The sequence below is a fragment of the Globicephala melas genome, chromosome 11 (genome assembly GCF_963455315.2).
Source record: "Globicephala melas chromosome 11, mGloMel1.2, whole genome shotgun sequence".
Lineage (NCBI taxonomy): Eukaryota > Metazoa > Chordata > Mammalia > Artiodactyla > Delphinidae > Globicephala > Globicephala melas.
Window position 1 is genome coordinate 14500736 of NC_083324.2, and position 24959 is coordinate 14525694.

General features: G+C 35.0%; 1 protein-coding gene across 1 annotated transcript in view; it reads right to left on the reverse strand.

The window, feature by feature from the left end:
• Positions 1-24959, reverse strand: part of CNTN6 (contactin 6) — a 237857-nt gene that overhangs the window by 15799 nt on the left and 197099 nt on the right. Inside the window, 5 exon segments of the mRNA XM_060308373.1 lie at positions 6223-6293; positions 9104-9253; positions 9375-9533; positions 10174-10291; positions 10667-10842. Of these exon segments, the coding sequence (XP_060164356.1) occupies positions 6223-6293; positions 9104-9253; positions 9375-9533; positions 10174-10291; positions 10667-10842 (674 nt within the window).

Here is a 24959-nt window from a genome sequence, read left to right on the forward strand (position 1 = left end):
TTCCACATATAAGTAATATCATGTGGTATTTGTCTTTTTCTTTCTGACTTACTTCACTTAGTATGATAATCTCATCCATGTTGCTGCAAATGGCATTATTTTATTCTTTTTTATGTTTGGGTAGTATTCCACTGTATATTTGTATCACAGCTTCTTTATCCATCAGAATCTCTGAATTCTATAGTGACTAGCAAACCCAATTAATTCCTCTCCCTTATGGAATTTGAATATGAAACATAGGTGTGTTGGGGTAATAATAGATAAACTTAGAGCAAGCAATAAGTAGAAAACATACAGTAGTAGGGACACTGAGGCAGTGGAAGCTAGGAGAAAATCTAAGCTGTAAATTATACAGAGAAGGGATAGAATTTAGCCGTTAGTCAAGTAGAAAACTATAAACTATAAGTAAACTATAAGTAAAGTAAATAGGAAGAACTGAAGGAGGAGCAGGAGGGACTATTAGAACTGAGGCTGGGTTACCAGAACACATGACAGCAGGGTAGGGCTACAGTTCTCAGAACAGTGATGAATGATGTTCCGGTTCGTCTTTTGCCCTGTCTGCTTGGGTACTGAGACTTTTTCCCATCCTCATTACTTCCCATGTAGCTTTAAAATACATCCCCATTAACCAAGATGACCTGAGCTGCTCTCTGCTTCTTGCCATGTGGAACAACCTAAGGAATACGGACTGTGAAAAGCAGAAGAAAAATACATGTCCTGAAATCTTAGGAAAGAAAATGCTTCCTTGTGTTGACACTTCCGTTTCACAGGTAGATCAGAATTAAAACGGTTAACTTTGAGTGGTATGGAAGAGATTTATGAGAATTTAAGCTGCTTCATAGAGAATTTGATTTGTTTTGGGTGCTTCTCTGATCTTAGATTTAATCAAGATGTTTATTAGTTCATCAGAGAAAGTGGAGGACTTTTGTTTTTGGTAGTGAAGTGCAATGAATGTTTCACATGGTGTTCCCTCAAGAAAGATCTGGGTCCAACATGCTCAGTTTAGAGGAGAAAAAAAGGCTTATTTGGGACCTTCCTTTCATTCTTTCATATGGGCTGAGAGCCAAATGATGGAGAAATATATATAGCTATTTAACGTGGCCAGAAAGAGAGTTTTCTCCTTTAAGCAGAGAAAGTATTCAGCAGAATACAGAAATTCAAAAATTCCTCTGGTAATGAAATCTCTTAAAGCTGATAAAGATTAACAGTATAATTCTCCATCACCGTGTCTGTAAGAACTACATTTTTTGTATAGACCAAGAGTCAGCACACTACGGCCTTTGAACCAAATCTGGCCTGTAGTCTGGTTTTGAAAATAAAGGTTTTTGGAAACACAGTCACACATGTTAATTTGTATAATGATATGTGGCTTTTGAATGACAATGGCAGGGATGAGAAGTTGTGAAAGAGGCCATGTAGCTTGCAAGGCTGAATAGTTTTACTGGCTGACCCTCTAGGTAAAAGGTGTATCAATGAGCAGTTTGGGTGTTTATTTCTTACTCTACAGTTTTTTATCCTATATGCCTAATTTTGTAGTCATATTTTTTATGAGACATTTATCATAAGCACCTCAAACTTGCAGGTATTTTGGGTATAAACTAAAATAACATATGAGTAAAGATACCTTTAAAAAAGGTTACCAGTTATTACATCCCTAAAGTTAGATATCATGTCTAGGTTAGTGGAAAGATAACAAACCAAAACAAATAACCATACACAAAATACACATTACTTTGGCACAGGAGAAAACACGGGTCGATTATACCACAGTGTACTTATAAACCATAATGGTGGAGTTAGACTGAGTTTAGAACAGTGGTTGGACCTGGATTAGTGTTGAAAGCTCAATGGGTACTTCTTCATCCACAGTGCGGTGACTTTGGCCTGCAATGGTCTCTTTATGCCCGAGTTCTTTTTCACAGCATAGTTCAGATATGCTCTGATGGTACCTTTCCTGACCTCATTTCAGGCTGAGTTAAGACTGTCCTGTCAGTTTCTGAACATAAAGACTTTTTTTTTTAAGAAATTCATTTTTGTACCCCCACTGCACTACTCGTTAGTGTTCACTGAATTGAAAGTGTTACTATGTGCCTTCTGGTGGCTCAAATTAATGTATGCATTTCCTTCTAAGTACACATAACTGATTCCTTAAAGAAGTTTGGGCACCAGAAGAATTTGGCTCAGTAACTGCATGTACATTATGGCAAATGTGAATGATAAATGGGAACTTGCATCCATTTATGTAATAGTTTCTGTTAGTATCCTCATATCTGATATCCCAAGAAGAAATACACAGCGGGAATGATTTTAACTTAATTTTTTTAAAAATATAGGTCAGAAAAAGTTTTCTGTAGAGGGTCAGTTGCTTAAATATTTTGAGCATTTGGGGATCTAGGGTCTCTTGCAACATCATGAAAGCAGTGATACATAACACATAAGAGAATGGGTATGGTCGTGGGTGAATTTGTTTAGGAAAACGGGGAGCAGGCCAGATTTGGCCTGTAGGTGATGGTCTCTGGAACCTGGCTTTAAAAAGAACATTATAAATCGTGGAAAGATTTTTTTTTTTTTTGGTAATTCACGTCATCTCTATTTAAGAATAGTATACATAGAATTTCCCATTCTCCTCACGTATAGACTGAGTAAAAGCTGTGATTTACCAACCTTTAGTAATTTCTGACCGTGGAGGAGAAAAAACAAGGGGTGAAGTTAGGCAGGTGATGAAATGCTTATATGGCCTTCAAAGAATATTGAAACCTAAATAACCTACTCACCATCCCACAAAACCAATCCTGTTTTAGACTACTTGAGAGTCAGTGTTTCTGTGGCAAACGTGTTTGGTAAACAAGAATAACTTGATTAACTTACTACTCAAGGCACATACAGGAAAACTCTTGGCCTCTCTAAACCATGACTTTGCATACGGACCATTGGAATTCTAATTTAGGACAAAGTAAAAAAGCATGGAGAGTCCTGTAGTCAGATGCTTATCTGCCCACCTATATTGCATTTCTAAGCCTATTTTCTTTTCTGAACGTGGCATTGCCACCGGCTAGCATTGTCATGAGGAGTAAATGACACAAAATGTCCAGCACAGCACTGAAAATCCTGTAAGTGCTCCACAAGTGAGCCACATCTCTCTCTGTGCACATCCATTCATCCAACAGGTACTTCAGGAGGTCGCACCACATACCAGGCACTGTGCTAGGCCCGTAATGCATATGTGAAACTAGACGTCCAGAAGAAAGGACAACTTTTATAGTAGCTGCACCTGGTTCCTGGCTCTGTTGTTTACAACCTTTAGAAAACATCTCTGTGTCTCAGTGTTCTCTCATATGAAGAGGGTTTAATAATACTACTTTTTCTCTATCTGTAATAGAATTTTGTTTGTTTCTTTTTAAAAATTTTTTATTGGAGTATAGTTGCTTTACAGTGTTGTGTTAGTTTCTACTGTACAGCAAAGTGAATCAGCTGTATGTATACATACATTCCCTCTTTTTGGGATTTCCTTCCCATTTAGGTTACCACAGAGCACTGAGTAGAGTTTCCTGTGCTATACGGTAGGTTCTCATTAGTTATCTATTTCATACACAGCATCAGTAGTGTATATATGTCAATCCCAATCTCCCAATTCATCCCGCCCCCCCTTCCCTCTTGGTATCCATACGTTTGTTGTCTACATCTGTGTCTCTATTTCTGCTTTGTAAATAGGATCGTCTATAGCAATTTTTTCAGATTCCACATATATGCGTTAACATACGATATTCATTTTTCTCTTTATGACTTACTTCACTCTGTATGATAGTCTCCAGGTCCATCCGTGTCTCTACAAATGACCCAATTTCGTTCCTTTTTATGGCTGAGTAATATTCCATTGTATGTATGTACCACATCTTCTTTATCCATTCCTCAGTTGATGGACATTTAGGTGGCTTCCATGTCCTGGCTATTGTAAATAGTGCTGCAGTGAACATTGGGGTGCATGTGTCTTTTGAATTATGGTTTTCTTTGGGTGTATGCCCAGTAGTGGGATTGCTGGGTCACATGGTAGTTCTATTTTTAGTTTTATTAAGGAACCTCCATACTGTTCTCCATAGTGGCTGTATCAATTTACATTCCCACCAACAGTGCAAGAGGGTTACCTTTTTTCCACACCCTCTCTAACATTTATTGTTTGTAGATTTTGTGAGGAATAAAATGGACCATATTAGAAGGTCTTATACTACTGTAAAATCATTTACAGATGCAATGAATTCCTATTATTCTGCAACAGGGTTTCTAAACCTCAGCACTCTTTACATCTGGGGGCAGATAATTTCTTCTCATGGGGGTGGGGGCGCTGTCCTGGGCATTGTAGGATGTTTAGCTGCATCCTAGCCTCTATCCAGATGAACCTCTCGCCTTAGTTGTAACCAACCAGACATGCCCTCAGACATTGTAAATATCTCCTGAGGGATGCAACCACCCCTGCCTCCCAATGAGATCCCCTCTAACATATCAGACATCATGATTTTTAACTAAAACATCCATAGCCATCATGTTCTTAGGTGTGATATTAAAATGTCCACGGAAGTGGATATTTTGGCTATGAAAATTATCGCTACAGTGTCAGAAACATGTACACAGGCCAATGAAATAGGGCAAGGCTCTTTTATCAGTTATAGCTGGGGCTCAAAGCTGATAACAAAGGTATGAAGTGCCATGCATTCTAAAGAGAGACATCAAACCATTTATATATAAGTCTACCTGACGAAACTTAGCCTATAACCCAAGAGAAATGTACAGAAAGGGAATGTTGGTTTGTTTAGGGAGAGATTAGTAGGAAGATATTTCTTTTGAGACGGTTGTAGAAAAAGCTGTGCATTCCTACCCCTCCACCCAGGGGAAAGCAAAGGGGCTACTTCTTACCCCTTGCCTAACCAAGTGAAGAGGCTTCAGAAAGAAACACATGATATGTATTCTCTGTAATTTAGGGGATGCAGGTTCTTTTAACTGACAAATGTCTGAGAAACTTCCAAAGGGGAGAGAGACCTGGACAGTGTATTGTGGCAGAGTGAAGAGAGGCTAAGTGGGGACACACTGCACTTCCATGGAACATAGAGCAAAGGTGCATGTTTGCTGAGGGCAAATGTGAAAACCATGTAGGGAGCTATCCATGAGCAACGTTACGGTTGCTCTGTCATCATAGGGTTGCAACCTTATGATGCTGTATCCACAAAGAGCGTCTAGAGGAGAGAGATAACCTCTATCAGAACAGTCTGGCCATGGGCCACCAGATTCCAGGAACTGAGGAGACCTTCTGGCAGCTTGCACCAAGGAACGACAACCAAAAGTTTGGGCACTTCTTTGGACACTGCCCCCGTCGCCGCACCACCAAAAACCACCAAAAAACAAAGCAAAACAAAAAAACTGCTCTATGAAATGTCAACGTCTGGTCATTTACCATTCCTAGAGTATACCAAAGTCAAATTACAAATGTACCAGCAGTCAGGACTTTTTCTGTCCTTTTCCTCTCCTCCCAATCCCAGTTTACTACAACTCTGGAGGAACTAGTTTGGGAAAGGAGAAATCGAATAGCAGAGTGGAGAAAAGGTGGAGAACTGCCTATGCATTCCCTTTCACACTATAGCATTTCTCCGCTGAGGCAGGCCTGAGTGTCTAGAAATGAGAAACTTTAGATTGGTTGAAAGTCTAAAGTTTATGATAATAAACCAGGTTGAAAACAATTTTAAGTATAAAAATGAACCTACCTGTTGATACTTAATAATAATGACTACAAAAGCTATCCCATCTGCCTAAGCTTTCACCTAGATGCAGGGAAGAACAAAGGAAGGATTTAAGGAACAATGATAGGGAAATTATTTTCTACCTGTGCTCTGCTGAGTCTTACTCATGAATAGTTCTAGAGGTAATAAATAAATAATTTCTAGTTCATTAACTAATAACAAAAATGCTACTGACCCACCTTCAATAGACATTGAACTTCTGTTTCTTATATTTGGAAGCAAATAGTGTTGAGTTAGTCACACTCTCTTAACTTTAGTAGAAATACAAAAAGTTTCCAATACCTCTTTTAAATAATGCATCATCAGGAGTCTCTCATACCACGTATTTTTATATACTCAATAGTGATCAAATAAATCTTCTTTTTTGTTTTTCAATATTCCTCTTTGCCAGCTAAATCTTTTTCCTTCAAAGTAACTCAGTTGGATAGAAAATTACCTCCCACGTAATAACGAGTTCAGACCGACTTCCTCCACCTCCATTGATGTTTGTTGGTGCCATGACAGGGACTAAAGCAACCAAGAGAAACATAGGATGGCAATTACTAAAGTACCTCTTCATTGGGAAGAATTTTGTTTTTGGATTTCACCTTTCAAAATCTCACGCAGACACATTATGAGAGAGTCTTGCATTTTTAATGAACATAAATTATGTTTACACATATCCAAATTTCTAGGAGAGAGGACACAGTTGTGTTTGATACAAGAGCACCCTGGCTCCAAAATTAATTAAAAATCGACTAACATCGTATATTTGACATTATTATGCATCATCTACTAATTGGCAAAATGATGTTCCATTCAGATGGTAACTGCGACATTGCTGATTTAGTGCCTAATTATACAGTTGTGCTGTAAACAAGTTACTTAGGCAGTCAATTAATTTTTTTTCAATAAATAAACTAAAATAATTTTTCTTTTTGTTAGCCATCAGGATATTTTAACATTTAAAAATGAATCCTTAAAAATATATAAATTTTTAAAATTCTTGTTTTATAACTCTTTGTTTGAATCTCAAATCTCTCAGTACAGAACAGGACTTTTCCTCTAATTTTTTACAATCAAAGTAAAATGTTCTCTGATCAAGGATATGATTGAGAGGATTCCCTGGGTTTAACTCTAGGACCCTAAGTCTCAGTGGTAGAATATTCCAGACACTGATCATTTTTACAAATTAGGAAAAAATATGTCCTTCAACTATACCCTTGTGAGGACTAGTGTAATGAAACATAAATAGTTCAAGGCAAATTGTAAAATCGATGCCAATTGTGAGCATGAGTAGAGTATCATAGTATATCATCAGAATGAAACTTTATACATGTTGCAGTGTTAAAAAGTATTCTTTTCCCTGCAATAATAGCAAAAGTATGCTAAATCTGTGATAATGGGTAAATCTGCAGGGTATACTTTATATATAGATAAAATTATCTATATCGATCATTTTTTAATTAAAATATGTAATGTTTAATTACTCATTCCAAGATTTTCTCCCACCATTTATACCATTCAGATAAATCTAGACTACTTATTTTATTTATTCCCATTTCATACATATTTAACTCTATAAATGATACAGTGATATAATAATCTCATTGTTCTTTTAAGTAATAACACCAGGTGTTATCTACTTTCATATTCAGATTGACCCTAACTTTGTCTGCTTTGATCTTCATAATTTATTTAAAAGATTGCCTTGAACCTATACCCTGTCTTCTAAGCCTTCCAATGCCTTTGGCCAAAAGCAGCATGAATTGGAATAGCTTCTACAGTTGCAGGGTTTCTCGTACTTGACAGTTTACAGTAACATATTTCAGGACAATTGAATAGTTTAGATACATAAGGAAATTATTTTAAATTATACTTTAACTCTTTGCAAAAGTTTCCAATATTCTGGGTAATAAAGCTCCCTCTTTTCTTCAGTTTTCAAATGAGCCATACGCATCCTAAAGCCATATTGAGAAGAACTGTCTTTGATGATAGCAGCAAACAAACAAACAAACAAACAAAACCTCACAACCTCTCACTTCAGTATGATTTGGCGCCTCAGGGAAATCATTATGAATACCAAGTCTCATTATGCTACTGAAATGAGAGCGTCCATGGTTAACAGAAGGTGACATAAAAACTTTACTGTAAAAACTTTAGAATTAACATCAACCCTGCCCAAAACTATCATAATATAGATCAGCTGTAAACAAACAATCTGAAATTGAAGCTAATATCCAGAGTCATGGACCACGCTTCTAGATTCTTATCCAGTTGGTCTGTGGTAGGGCCTGGGAATTTCTATATTTAGACATTTCCTTATGTCAGTCTTTATCTCATTTAGGTTAAGGCCCACTGTTATGGTGAATGCTGGTGCCTAAGTCTGGATGTCTGGGTTCAAATCCTGACTTTGTCCAAAACAATCAACTAACATCCTGGTCTTCCTTTTCTTCCTCTTATCAAAGTGAGGACCCTTCTCTCAGCTCTAAACTTTTAGAATGATTTAAGATATCACTACCAAATATGCTGTTTTCCAGCCATAATCCTATAATAAAATGATTAGCATTACCTTTAGTTTAAAAAAAATGATTTATTGACATCTGACAGTTGCACACACTGTTGAAATAGTTTGTTCTTGTTAAACTAAGCCAGCAGCATCAGTGATCCTCCATAGGTGACTGGATAAGAATGTGAACTTTGTTGGATACATGCATTGCTCAGATCAAATGTCACCTTGGATGTGAAAGTTTAAGAGTGGAACAAAGGATCCATTGAAAAGAGCTTAAGAAGGTGTGATTTCTGAGACAGGTTCCACTTGTATTCTGCTGTTCAGTGAACCAGTTGATGCTCAATTAGCACTTCTGTTAAATGAGTTTAAAATTTACCTCATTTGCCTGTGGAAAAATTTATACTATCGCTCAATGAAGCTGCAGCTAGGTCAGAGTTGAGAAATAGATGGAAATGTGTGGCTGGCTGCACCATCAGAGTCTCAGTTAATTCTTGGCTACAACATTTAATGAAACAAGCAGTAACTCATTTGCATTTACAAATCTACAGATTCTTGAATGGATTTTGGCTAGAAAATAGATGAGATGAGAGGACAGCTTTTGAAAAATTCTAATTTTTGACATGCCTGCTTAACTATAATCGTCTCTTTTTGAATTCACTTTTTGGGAGAAAATACACCTTGCTCTGTGCACATACAAATGGAAAATAAGAGCCACTGATTTACTGCCTCTGATTTTGGACCAAAAATACTACCCTTCTCACTTATTTTCTTTAGGAACTATACTTTAAAAGGTCTTCCACATCTTTAGAAGACATTGATTTCTTACCTGATGCTTTGGTTCTTAACACTTCTGATGGTTTACTTGGTTCTCCAATCCCAATGCTATTCCCGGCAACAACACGAAACTCATATTCCACCCAAGGACTCAAACCAACCACTGTTGCATTGTATGTCTTACCATTGAGAATTTCTGGAACTGAAAAGAAGGGGATGCTTCAGGCCCCTAAATTGGCACTAGTTAAAAACAATCAGTTATTCAATTAAACAAACACACCATCTGTTTTAGAAAATTATTCAAAACTACTTGTGTCACTTACCTGTAGAAACAGCCTGCCAACCCACAGAAAATGGTGTCCGAGCCTGAATACTAAATATTTGAATGGGACTGTTATTATCTGAGCCTGGTCTCCAGCTTAGTTGAGAAGTAGTACTGGAAATGTGTTCCACTCTTACATCTTCTGGGGGACCTGGGGGACCTTGAAAAATATGTTTTATGATGAATATATTGGAAATTATTAAATTCATGGATTTGGGACAGGGATAGTCTAATCTGTTATGCTTAGAAAATAAAATATTGAACATAATATATTTTAGCACATTATTTGAGATAAGTCCCTATTAATTCAACTTACATGGTGAGAGATTAATTTAGAAATGCTTCCCTTGAAGATTAGAAAATGCCAGTCATGGGATGGTTGAATATCATCCGATAGGGAGTTAACCTCAAAAATTGAGAACCGTTCTTGTCCATTCTCTCTTGAAAGCTAACTCAAATAAATGCATCTGATATGGAGACCTTCAGGAACATGTGACTTTGACCCTGCTCTGACAAGAATGGTTTATTATGAATAGAAAGCATATCTAAATTTTAGGGACCGACACTGCTTGCTAAGTCTGACCATTCCTTATAAAGAGACAGAACCCACTCATTTCAATTTCCATATCTACACCCGTACCCTGGAGTCTTAGAGTTTAAAAAATAAAAAAATCTGTACTATTTATCTCACTTTTTTATCATAATGTGGTTACTCGAAGATCTACCATGTATCAATACATATTAACATTTTTGATTGTGAATAAACTGTGTACTCATTCATTTTCACCATTTATGCTTACCCCTCACAATAATATCAACTTCAGCAGATAAACTTTCGAGAGTTGTTTTTACTGTGCATAGATATTTTCCTGAATGATTTAACTGAATATTCCTTATCATCAAATCCCCAACAGATTCCTGCAGATAGATAGGGAAAAAGGTATAAAAACATAATCATACCCAGCAGGTCCCTTTTTTTTTTTTTTTTTTTTTTTACAGCTGGATAAATACTAAATATAAGGCAGCTCTGAAATTAGGAGATATACTAGTATCATTATAGTTTCCCATATTTGATCCTTTTTATTATCCACTTTATTATAATTGCATCCAGAACACAAGCATTTCTAGGAAAGACATAAAACAAAATAACACAAAACAAAAACAGATGCAACTTCATAAACAGACAGTGACTATCCATGCAAATCAATATGGGGAGAATAATTATGAAAGATGTTGATTCATGTAAAAGACTTGATTCATTTTATTAAGCACTTAAAAATTTCAGCAACTTACTCCTCCAATCCTCTCAAAATGAGCCACTCCTTTTTTTAAGTCTATGACATCTCCATTGAAAGACCATAGAAATACAACGTCAATGGAGGGGTCATGGGACACCTGGCAGGGTAGGACTATACTCTCGCCAACTGTAACATCCATTTTGGAAGGTGGCACGGTAATAACAGTCCTCTCTGTTGAGAAAAAATATTATTATTATAAAAGTTTATCAAATGCTAGCATATGGCTATAAAATATATATTTTGAATGGTTTTGCCATTGTTTGAAATTATATAAATACAACATGAAGCTCTACTATACAATATGAAAAATTATATTCCCACTTTTCAAATATTTCTGCATTAATCAACGTAGCCTATTACTTGTAAGAAAATTCAAGACATACTTTCATTTATACTTAATATAAAAATAAGTAGCTCATAGAAAACTGTGGACCTCAAAAGACAGCAGTCCCTACGTAGAGAATGCACCACACCATTTTTATTTTATTCTGAAATTCCAGCCACAATATTACAATCCACACAATGGTTACAGCTGTAAATATTCTATGTTAATTTCATATACTATGAGACAAATTGCATCCCTAAGATCATAACTACATTAGTTTATATTATATCGAGATTTATAATCATAAGCTTATATTTGAAAATGTGAATACAACATATTTATTCTATTTCTGACATAGCAGTGATAAAAACTTTCTATTTTAGATAAAGGTGCAGCACGAATAGGAAAGAGGTAACTTTTTTCATCGAGATTTTACAATTTTAGAATTACACATCCATCATAAAAAAATTTCTCTCTAGAAATATGAGTCACAATATCAGCCCTTGCTCTACAAGTCATGTCATGTCACTGACCCATTTCAAAGGATAATTCCAAACAGTGTTCCAGCTGGACTTGTGAGTCCTATATATCTGTGGTTAAAAGAGACTCATAGTGATACCATTTTTGACTACATTTTTTATAAAAAAATACATAGCTTTGATTTTAGAGGACTAAGAATTGACTAAGATGGCAGCTCAGTAAGCACACACACAAAAAAAACCCTGGACATACATTTGGATTTAGATATGCACTATCTTAGCAAAATAAAGTATGTTTTAAGGGATTTACATTTAAGAATTAGGGATTTTGGAAAATTATAGTGAAAGCAAGTATCATCCATAAAGAAGTTTCAAAACAAAATGAAATGAGGACCCTGGAAAATCTCTTTCTCTAAAGATCACTCATAAGATAAAGTTTTACCCTCTAGGATATAGGCTAAAAGCTTTACTTTCCTTCTGGCTTCTTTGTGCTGCTCAAGAAATCAAAGTAGCATTGAGGTTGAATTTATATGTTCATATGGATGAGTGTGCCACTGTATTTTATCAATAGAATGTTTAAGTATTATTCCAACATTTTAAAATTTGTGTTTGTTTCCTTAATAAACAAAAAGTAGGAAATAAAAATCTTGGACTTTAAGGTACATATTGATAAAAGAGTCATGGAAAAATAAAAGCACATATTTTATTTCTGAATATAATGAAGAAAGTCTAAATCTACATCAGATTGTATCTATGTCTTCATATTTTCATATTTTAAAGATACTCTTTACCTTATTATATTAGACACGTGTACTTTTTATTCTAATTATTTCTGGGGAAAAGTTTAAAGAATGATTTTGTGGACTAAGTCCATTCTTAATTCCAAGCCGCCTTCAGACGTCTCCCACAAAGAAAGAATAAATACTAACCAGGGTTTCAATAACACATTTTAAGACTAGAGAATATTTTCCTTCTTGTAGTATCCTTGAAAAAAATATATCGCTAATATCTTATTTACACTTATGGGAGGATGACTTGGCTAACTGGTTGTGCTGGTAGAGCAAAATTGCTGTGATTTACAGTTTTGGATCATGCAGTTAAAATCATTTTCAAACATTAAAAATGAAAGCCTCTCCTTCCATTTATGGCACCACAAAGTGGCAACATTAGACAAATCATTCCCTATATACAGTTTGTCAGTAGTATAGTAATAATGACTAAAACGTCATGAATAAGAAGCATTTATAATTCATTATAATGTTTACATGTTCTCACTAGTTCATTCATTCATTAACTAATATTTATTGAGCAACTACCAAATTCCAGCTGTCTGCTAAGTATCGGAAATACAATGGAAGGAGAAGGAAAACAAAAAAAGCACCAAATAAAAATGATGTGGTGCTTGCCTTCACAGAGATTTAAGAATAAAATGAGAGATTGATGTTAATCAAATCATACTCAGAAATACATAGTTACAAATGTGATAAGTGCCATGTATTAGAAGTAAATGATTCTATTAAAATAGTGAATCCTGAGGGATCAATTTATTGGGAAAGGGTTGCTTTAGCTGACAGTAAAAGGCAAATAGGAGTTAGCTAAGTAAACATAATAGGCAGGGAGAAGTAACTTTATTCACTATGCAGGCAAGAGCATTTACAAAGAATCTGTGAAAAGAAGAAGAATGGTTTGTTGAGGCAAGGCAGCCATTTAGCTGGAAAGAAGTGTTGGAGAGTAAAACAGGAGTGGAACGTGGAGAATATGAAGCTTGGTGTTGGTGGTAGTCAGAATGTAAGCTTTAGATGTTTTTAGGGCCAGCTACATAGTTTTTGGGTCACAGTATGAAATAAAAATGCGGGGTGTTTTTCTTTGAAATTACTTTGCTTTAAAAATAATATATTACCGGGGCTTCCCTGGTGGCACAGTGGTTGAGAGTCTGTCTGCCGATGCAAGGGACAAAAAAAAATAATAATAATATATTACCTACAAAATGTAACAGGGTAATAATGATACATGAGTAACAACATAAACATACAAATTGCAAAAATATATTTTTGATTCAATTTTATATATACATTAAATAATACTTTATTAAAGTTATATCTTGATTGATCATAAGATTTTTCTCACTTTTCTATAAATTTATTAGGTCATCAGAATTTATGTTTTAGCAATTTTATTTTTAAGTGATTGACATCGGTTGCACGTGGCAAATGTAAAATCGCAGATGCTTTTTGATATTTTTTTTATTTTTGCAAAGATCTTTCTGTTGATGCAATTGTTATGGAACCGTTGAGAGTATTTTATAGGCTGTGACAACATTGGAATAAATTTCTGATAAATTATTTTGAAATGTGAATCTTAGATCATCTAGAGCTGATGATTCTCAAGGAACAGTCTTTTCTAGAAAGATTTATCTCTTCATACAAATCCATTCTGTTTAAGTCTGAATTGAGATGTAAATTTAAACAATGGAACTGTTACATTCTTCGGACATATCCTGTAACTTGTGGAGGTTTCACGAGAAACTGAAAGTGGCTTAATGGTTTGTGTGTAATCCAAAACGCCTGTTTATGCATTCTACTGCTGTATCTTTTTTTTTTTTTTTTTTTTTGCGGTACGCTGGCCTCTCCCTCTTGTGGCCTCTCCCGTTGCGGAGCACAGGCTCCAGTCGCACAGGCTCAGCGACCATGGCTCACGGGCCCAGCCGCTCTGCGGCATGTGCGATCTTCCCGGACCAGGGCACAAACCCGTGTCCCCTGAATCGGCAGGCGGACTCTCAACCACTGCGCCACCAGGGAAGCCCCTGTTAATTTTTTTTAAGATAGGAAAACTGGTTTATTGTTATGTTGAAAAGATCCCCTTGTCATTTAAAAATACATTCTGAAATATTTATAGAAGAAATTATGATGTTTATGATTTGCCTCTAGATATTTGAGGTGGATGTTGGGGAAGTAGGTGAGGGTATAGGTGAAACAAAGTTGGATATGAGTTGATGATTATCAACCCTGATTGATGAGTACATAGGTGTTCCTGGTACTGTTTTCTCTACTTTTCTGTGTGTTTCTAATTTTCAATAATAATAAAAGAAAGACATAAAGGAAATGATGGGGGTAGTGAATATTTATATACAGAATAGGGAGACATCTTTTCCATTCAGCTTCTAGTGTGAAGAGGACCGACCACTTTTTGAAGGTTATTCTAAGTTTGAATGACATGTGTTAATGGAGAGTTCATAAAATTACAGAATTTTAATATTTACTCTTTTCAGTCTGTTTCAGTGAGATTCAGATCATATGAAAACAGCTTGATCTAACAATCCTATCCTTAAGAAGTACAAGGAAAGGCTTAATAAAATATATAATGCTTTTGATGAATAGCCTTACTCAGATTCACCTTGTCAGAATAGACAATGATATTTCCAGAACCCATCTTTAGTTAAGAGCACCTCAGGAGACATGAAAACTAGTAACAAAGTTTCTCTCAGAACTGTTAAGCATGATTTCTTTAAACATAAGTGTGCCTTGTTCCCTGTATCAATGGCCAAACACTCTATTACATATCATGATCCCCAGCTACATTTTTACAAGCCAGGGATGGCAATCCATCATGTAATTAGTCTTTCCTGAGCATCCAGAAAATATTACTTTTGGTCACTTTTTGTTTGTTTCTCTTGTACTTTTAACTCAGTTGAAATCTCCATCTGTGAGTGATAATCTTTCACGGTCATTGTTCAGAATAATAACTGCTCAGGTGGTTCTGAATTATCAACTCCTCTCAAAAGATTGACGAATGTTAAGAAAAATCATCAAATCTTTCTCCCTCTGTACAACATGTGATTCTGCCTTCATTTGTCTATGACATTATTGGAAATGTTATTAAGATACTGATATAAAGTAAACTAGTGTATAAATAGCACTTAAAACAGGTGATGAAAGTCTCTGATATTTTCTCTCATTAGTTAACTTGTGAAGACTAGAAATAAAAACTTCTAAAATTTGGTCCTCTTCCTAATTCCTCAGAATCTCAAATTAGCCTCGTATCAACATATTAACTCTTCCCATTGCTTTTAATTTCTTCTCCAACCTGTGACCACATTACTTCTGTTTATAGGAGTTTCATTAGTATTTCTTTTAGTGCAGATTTGAGTGATAGGTTCTCCGAGGTTTTGTTTGGTGAAAGCATCTCTGTTTTGTCCTCATTTGAGAGGATATTTTGCTGGGAGTAGAATTTTATTGGTTATTGTCTTTCAGACCATTAAAAATGTCATTCCACTGTCTTCTTGATTCCCTTAATTCTGTTGTTATGTCAACTGTCATTGTTATTCTTTTGAAGATAATGTGTTGTTTTTTTTTAATTGGGATGATTTTTCTTTCCTTTGTTTTCACTACTATGTGCTTATTTAAACTTTCCTTTTTGTTTATCCTAATTAAGGCTCATATGATTTCCTGAATAGATGGTTGATGTCATTTTCAGTTTTTCTGAGCTCTCTGGAACATCTTTCTTCAAACTGGTCATCCCACATCCCTTCTCTGCCCCTTTGGGAACCACAATTTCATGTATGTTAGACCTATTCACCATCGACAATATATTCTTTGTGTTCTTTTTTGTCTTTCCTATTGCATTTCCTCTCCATATTGGATATCTTGTATTCACATATCTTCCTCTTTACTAATCTTCTTCTCTACCATATCTAATCTGCTGTTAAGTCAGTCTATTTTGTTCTTAATTTTAGCCTTTGTATTTTTCACTTCTAGAACTTCCAACTGATGTTTAATACATGCCATTTCTCTTCTGAAATTCTCCATCTTGTCATCTTTTAAAAAAACATACTAATCACAATTATTTTAAAACCCTTGTGTGATAGCTTCTATCAGCCATGACTTGTTGCTGTTATCTGATATTTCCCTGGGTTTTGGTCATTTGGTCCTGGCTCCAGCTATTCTTGGTAACATTTTATGAAATGTCAGGCACTGTGGCTCAAAATGTAAATATTTTCATTTTGTTGTATTTTTCCCAAGAAGACTTAGTTTTTAAGCAGGCAATTGAAAAAGAGCAGAATCTAGTCAGGAATTGATACAAATTGAGTCTGAAGTCATTGATTTTAAGTCCTGGTCAATTTTGCTCTGCTTTTATTACTAAGGGCATAATCCCTGAGGTGTCTTGATTCCAGATTGAATTGTTTAGCTGGCCTCATTCTATTTGGTTGATTATGAGCCCCACTTTTTTCTTTCTGGCACTGTGAGAACACCAAAATTTCTGCTTGAGATTTTTATTTTTAAAATATTTTTACATTATTTGTGATTGATATTGGTACGATGTTTGTGTGATAAATTCTACTTCAACTAGTCAGGACAGAAGTTTCGCCAATATTATTAACTTTTTTAATAGATTATGTGTAGGGTTGGAAATATTTAGGCCATTTATCAGTAGCTTTTTAGATAATAGCTTGAACAGTATGATACTTAATGTCATTTGGAAAAAGAAGTGAGCACTACTTTGGACAGATGTAGAAACCCTTAACATAAAAATATACTAATTGTTTATTCAGTATTTTATTCAAAACCATTTAATTAGTAATGAACCCTTACTTTCTTCCAGGTGTACATCAGTGTGAATACTTAGCAAATAAAACAACACCAAACTGAGGAGCCTTTAGAAGATTTGCATAACAGAGGCAAAAAACTCATCTACAATTTAATAGGAACACTCAAGCTTCTAGAAGGGAGACAAAGATGGAATTGAGGCCCATACTTTTGAGGCTATGGGTGAGTCTCTTAATTTCAATATTGTTATCATTTTGGGCCGGATTATATTTTGTTGCATGTATGTGTAAGTGGATTCAGAGTGAGGTGGGGAGGCTGTTCTGTGCATTATAGGATATTTAGCAGCATCTTTGGCCTCTACCTACTAGATGTTAGTAGATCCTTCAGTTGTGACAGCGAGAAATATCCCTACACATTGCCCTATGTCCCCTAGGAGGCAAAATAAACTTAGTTGGGTATCTCTGTGCTAGAGACACACTTTGGGAAAGTGACAGTAATGGTTTAAACTAATGTTTGGTCATTGAAGTTATGGGACCCTGGTTAGATTCTTTACATATCTTGACGCTGAGTCCATTTGTTGGACAATGGGATATGGGGTTTGAAAGAAGGAAAAGAGTGAAAATGACTACAAGGATTTGGCTTGAGCAAGTGTCGGTGTAGGCTGTCATTAATATAGTGGGGATTTACTGTGGCAGGAGCAGGTTCTGGGAGTGAGAGTTAGGAGGTTAGTGTTATGATAAAGTAAATTGGTAAGTGAAGATAAATTGGCAGTTGGATTTGGGATTAAGATAGATAATTAAGCTGGGTTATCATTTTGGGAATTAGCTTGTAGATTTTAATTCGAGGACAGTTCCCTGTGATATTCCAAATTTAGGAAATTGGTAAGATTCAGAGGAACTAGAAAAGGAAATTGAAAAGGAATGACTCAAGATGTTAAAGGAAAACCTGAAAAATACTATGTCCTGGTAGCCAAGTGAGAAATGTGTATCAAGAACTGTGTGATCAGTAGTCTGATACTTTAAGTAAGATGACTGAGAACTGACCGCTGGATAAAACAGTGTGGAGGCTACTAGTCACCTTGTTAAGAACAGTATTGATGAAATGGTAGGAAAATAGCCTGGTTGCATGGATTCAAAACAGAATTGACCAGAAAGATTGAAAAAAGCAAGCTCGTATAGACAACGTTTTAAAAGAGGTTTGATATAAAGGAGAAAAGTCAAATATGGCAGTAGCCGGAGGGGAAGTAAGGTCAGAAAATGACAACTTTTTAATGATGGGAGTAACAGTATGCAAGTACAATGGTGGGAGTGATGCATTAGAGGGGATAATAGAGATGAAAAAGACAAGTGAGGGAGAGGGAGGGGGTAAGGAGAGAGAGAGAGAGAGAGAGAGAGAGAATGTCCCTGAATGTGAGAGGGAATCATATCTAGTGTACAAGTGGAAGATTTGAGTCCATGACCCATAATCTCCCAAACTGTGCTTTCTAGATTACTTGACAAATTTTGTTAAGCAAAAAATAGCTAAAGCTTGACTTCTTCTAAATATTAGCAGAGAAAAATAGTATCACAATAAAAAATAGGATGTACAACATCCTGGCGATAATTGATTACATAGTATTTACTTCAAGTTCTTTATAAACATCTAAAAAATGATGCCAAAAGAATTTTTTTTTCTAAGACATTAATCCACCAAAACAGAGATGAAAAGGGGAGACAAAATTTGAGGAACTGGAATGAAGTTGAATGACTTCTAACTGACTTACTGTAAAGGTCAGTCATAGGCTGGCAGTGGGAAGGCTGAGGAGAAAACTTATTTAGCATGTCTTTATGAATTAATTCATTTTGGAATTTATGAATAAGATGCTATTTGGTCTCAAGAATGTTTTCCCATCTCAGAAGAAGACCAGCAAATTACTTTCCTGAGAGGATGTGCATCAGAGGGTCTCTGAACTTCTGGTCACCAAGCAGTTAAGAGTGGGGGGCTTCTACTGAAAATAGTGGAATCAAGGAAACATGTACAGGGTGAGGGCTGAGATCCATGTGTTGTAACCTTCTGAGGGTGCTGTCTGCTGGGCTTTTGCTCTCCAGGCAGGAAACCTGGGTGGGAGGTGAGGGACATTTTCCTAGGGATCTGATGAGCCTACAAGAAATGTTCCAAATATAGTGACCTTAGAGTTTTCCAAGGAAATATCTTGGCCAGATCATCTAAATGTGAAGTCCAGTCATTCAGAAATCGCCACACTAGATCAGAGCTTTCTGTAAGACTTTTAGTGACCCACTCTTAAATATGAGCAGACAACAGATGCACAAAGTCTCTTTGTACACCTCTTAATAAAGGATAGGGATTAAAACAAAGAAAGAGAAGAAAGTAGTTTGGGACAACAGAGACCATGCATAAAAAATAAACTAGAAAAACTACAAGCAATATTTTCAGAGGAAGGGGGAGAAAAAGAGCAAGGCCAGAAAATAAAAGGACACTTAGAAATTCTTTCAAAATAGCAAAAACAAAAATACAATAGAAAGTCTGGAAGATAAAGTTGAGAAAATCTCCTAGAAGATAGAGCAACAAAGCTATAAAATGGATATGAGGAGAGAGAAACAAACAAAAGTGTGTATATGTGTGTGTGTGTGTGTGTGTGTGTGTGTATATATAAATCATGAGCATGTATATAAATTATATATATCTAAATATATATATAATTATATAAAATACAATATTATATACATAGATAGGTAAATAGTTACATACATACACACACGCATAAACTCGAATACCAGTTTAGGAAATCTTTTAAATAATAAGGATTTCAGAAAAAGAAATGGAGTAAATTATTAAATTATTTGGGAAGATATTCCAGGACCAAGAACTACGAGTTTCCAGGATGACGAAGTACACCAAATGCCCTGTAAAAAGGTTGAAAATAAATTTACACCATGGCACATCATCATGTAATTGTGGGACACTGGGAAAAACAGACTTCTAGAGAGAGAGAGAGAGAAAAGATGTCACAAACAACAGGTCAGAAATCAAAATGGCTTCAGCTTTTAGAGCAGAGTAACATCTCCAAATTTATGAAGAATCCTGATTTCCAGTCCAGAATTCTGTTTCCAACTAAACCATCAATCAAATGTAATCATAGTGTAAAGACATTTTCAAACAAGAAAGATCTCAAAAACATTGCATTTTTCTTAAATTGGTTCTCAGAAATCCATAGGAAGATGCAGTTTATCCAAATGAGGAAGTATGTCAAGAGAAAGGTATGGTGCTTAGGAAACCAGGCTTCCCGTCACAAAGGTAGATTGATATTAAGGGAAGAAAGTTGAGATAGAACTGAGGGATGAATTGTTGCCAAGTCTGTAGAAAACTAAGCAAACAAACAAGAAAATTACTAACTCTAGGAAAAGCAAGCACAGGAAAATCAAAGCTAGTATTCTGAAATAAACCCTGTAGAGAAAACAAACAAACAAGGAAATCAGTGTGATAGAGTCTTTAATTCCCCACCTCTGGCAAGCAAGAAATGGAGGAGTTTTTAATCTTTATTAATACATTTTTCCTCTTTGTACATATACTTGCAATAGGCTAGGTTGTTGTATATCCACTAAAATCTACATGCAGTACTTGGTATTTATATTATATTGCACCATAGGCAGAGCATGATTTAATTCCAATTTACAAAGTAACCATGGTCAGTATATTACAGTTTCTCTGCAGTTACCATAACCCATTTATCTTCCACTTCAATATTTAAATGATTTAGAACAAATATTAAAAGACTACCCTGAGCCCCAGAGTAAAAGAAACAAATGAAGAATTGTCTGGAGAAAGTAATTGTCTAAAATTTGAGTTGTCTAAATGAGAAAACAAGTCTAAGTATCAGGCAAGGTAACACTGAAAAATCCCCTAGCAAGTAATAATGTAAAATGTAAACACAGATCTTCTATATTAACAAGTAATCAAAACAGAGCCTGACATCTATTTAAAAAGCGCATGCACTGTAGATTCTGCTTAATGAATTAAATATGCCAACTACTCACTTTCAAAGCAGTAATACATAATAGGCAATGACTATTTATGGGATCATATTTATATTTCCTATAAATAGATAGCATTCGCTCAGTCCTCCAACTGTAACTTTATGCTGGGTTGTAGTAAAACATCAGGTTGAAGTGTTCTGTAGTTTTAAAAGGGATGGAATGAGGAAATTTTACTTTGCTTGCCTACAGGACCTAATAGAAAATGTTTTCTTCTGAACATTTATGTTGGGATAAGGGTAGATGAAACGAGAGAATCAAATCCAGAAGAGGAGAATCAGAGTCAATCAATTCATTTGATTATTTTTCCCCTCTACACTCCCTTGCCCCCTCCTACCCCGTTCCTTTTTTTGGCTTGAAAGAATTTGCTAATAACTGTTTCCTTGAGTGTTCAGGATCCACAGACCTAAAACAGAGCTTGCATCTGAGGGTTTTTTTTTCTTAATGTTGTAATGACACACATTTTTCCTAAAAAAATGTCGCTAGAGCTTGAGTGAACACTGTGCTGGTTTAGAAATAGAATGCCTAAGTAACAGAGGAGTCTAATCACTTCTTTTAGCTTCAGACTGGAATCAAGAAAAAAATTACAGAACTTCCAATTCCTAACCCAATACTAAGGGCACAAGTGTGTACAAGTCTGGGAAGGAAACTGGAGACAAAGATATTTATAATTCAAGATTTTTTTTTTTTTTTTTACTACACAGATTAAACCTACTGTTGGTCAAATTTTGTTTAGTTTTGTTCATTTTTAATAAAAACAGAAGGTTGACAGCTAGTGATTTAAGCTGAGTGAGAGAAGCCAGATGCCAAAGAGTATATTCTGTATGATTGCATTTGTATGAGATGTACGGCAGAAAAAAATCATAACAGTACTTGCTTCTAGGACTGGGGTGGGGGTAGAGATTGATTAAGAAGGGGCATGAGGGAAATTCTATAAGATGATGGTAATGTATCTTGGTAGAGTTAGGGGTTACGCAGGTGTACGCCTTTGCCAATTTTCAGCAAATATACACTTAAGACATGTATTTCATTATATATGTAAAGTTTACCTCAAATGATAAAGATGTAAACAAATATTGAACTCTATTTAACAAAGGAAAACTGAAGTATTTAGGGGGGAGTACTAATATCTGCAAGTTACTATAGTTTTATTTTCTTTGAACTTTAAACAGTGTCATGTAAAAGTGTCTCATGTAAGTATTATTACATAAATTTACTAGAAGGGAAAAAAGAAGGGAAAAAAGAGTTCTGCCACTTAATAACAAGGGAACTTGGCAAGTACTTTCAGACGTCTATGCCTTAATCTCTAATGATCATCTGCTTCAAAGTGTTGTTCGGAGGGTTCAGTGAGGTGATATACATAAAGCAGCTATAACAGTGCCTGGAGCAGAGTATGTATATTTAATAGAGTGTAATTAATGATAATAATAAAGAATACAACATCAAACAGCAAAAACAAACTCTTTAGGATTTCATGCTAGTTAGTAATTGAACTAGTTAATCTAATTTCAAAGTTTCTGCTTTTCATCTCTTTAAGAAGTGGTATGTACTCATCTGTCTGGCCTCTTTATTTGGTATAAAGCACAAGCTATACACCCCCTATTTTTGTTAAGAATAAATAAAACAAAGCAAAATTTTAACCAATAATAGGTTCAGTGATAATTTTCTTGCATAATAAAAAAGTGCAGACTTAGAATTCATTAATTATAATTAACATATAACATGCTTTACATTATATATTGTATAATATATATTTAAAAGAAAAAAGGCTGCTTATTAACATGCCTGGAAATTTCATCTGAGTGATATGTGCTACATTTTTAAAAGACTATGAATTAAATTGTTATGAAGATAAAATAATATTGATATTGTGTTTGCTTACATGAAAGCTTTTTGTTTGTTTTCTCCTTTATACTTGAAGAGATTATGGAATTCAGGTCTCAAGAACTCAGCGTTATTTTCAATACTGGAGGGGGGAAGAAAATTTCATTTCTAGACAGTATAAAAAATCACTATATATTTTTTCACCTTAAGAATACTTCCATTAATAATTTTTAAATCAATGCCTTCTTTCTATTAAATGTTTTAATTCATTCTTGTAGAAAATTGGAATGTAGAATTAAATATTTGAGGAAAGGTATTAGCAGTACTGGGAGACTTCAACCACTACAAAAAGATGGATGTATTCCATTGTGTCTTGTCATTTCTGTGAAATTGTATTTTTGGTTTACTCAGTGAAGCTGGGCTTCTGGATACAGCTGGGCTCAACACCTCAAATCTTTTAAACTGCAGTGTAAAGCCACAAAGCCTCCAATTATCTACCTATCTCGATATTTTTCTTAGTAAATGTAGAACCATATTAGTGAACACCCTCATTCTGCTGGAGAAAATGGATAGGCCACTCTCCATGCTGATAAAATAAAGACTTCTATCACAAAGAATAAACAACTAAATGAGCAGCAATAAACTTAATTTGCACATTAGATATGCTTTTCCAAGTTCCGACATTTCAGTTGAAAATAATGCTGAAGCAATGAGGCCTATAATTGGACATCCAAAACTTCTCCAGTGGGGAAACGAAAACAAATGTTGCCTGCAAACAAGATCATTTTTATAGCCTGCTGTTACTCTGCTTTTTAATAATTTTCCAAATGCCAGATCAAATAATTTCCCCTTTTACGTGATTTTCATACACCTCTTAGCGTATGTACACATTGTAATTTTACTAAGTCCCCACAAATGAAAACATTTAAACTCTCTTTCCTTTCCATTCTCTGTCTGTGCCTATGGAACATGTCCTCAAATTACACTGGGCATCTGCTGGGGCTCTGGTAAGGCTGGTGCTAATTGCACTCCCTGTGTTGAATAACAAATTGCTTTATCCTGTCGCATGGTGGAACAGAAATTTCCAACATACAGTGCAGATAACTTCAGAATCCTCTTGACACAGATAAGCCATATCAACTAAAAACTAAGCTTGAAAATATCTTAGTTCTGTAACTATTATCTTTTTACATGTTATCTAACAACAACATTTTTTGCATGACTGAGGCAGATAAGTAAATTCAAAGAAAGATGATTGTTTTATCAGCTTTACTGAAATTTCTCATTTGCTCCTTACCACCCTATTACCAGAAAGGTCAGTGTAAGATTTTGATTTGAGAAATAAAATTATATTTGACTGTATAATGACAATCAGATGAACATTATAGACAAGAAAATGCAAACATACAGACACACACAGGTGCACACACACATATACATACATACACAGAGAAGTATTAAATCGTCTTAACAAACAGCCAAATGGCTACACTCTTAATAGTCAAGAAAATATTTGAATCAATGCATAGTATTATGATTCCTTCTCACATTAAAGCTTCAGATTTGTAGGTTGTAAAATAATAATTTTGGCAGTGATATCTTCAACATTCCCCCATGAAAGGGAATTAGAGATAGCAGTCTAGTTAAGAAGCTATGCTAATGATAGACTTATCTTAGAACTGTATTTGTGTAAAAATCCCACAGTTTAATAAAGATTATACATTACAGATCAGTAATAAAGCAAAGTTTCTAAAGATGCTTTTATCCATACTGTACACATTTTGTGTTTATATAGTTTTTTTAAAATGTATGTGTTATTATGTATATGTGTTTATTTATATTGCATATGATGGTTACTGTCAATGGCAAAGAAGCAAGAAATCCCCAGATCCCTTTAAAATGGCACGTGGATATTTCATGAAGGTTAAAAATAACAAACACAATTTCCTTCCCATTATTAGATATAAATGAGTGAAAATAACTTGATATTCATGCATATTGAGATAAGCCCTTTTTGCATATGTAAATCATCCTCTGGTATTATGCTGAAAATACCAGAACAGTGAGTTCTCTGCATGAAGACTTT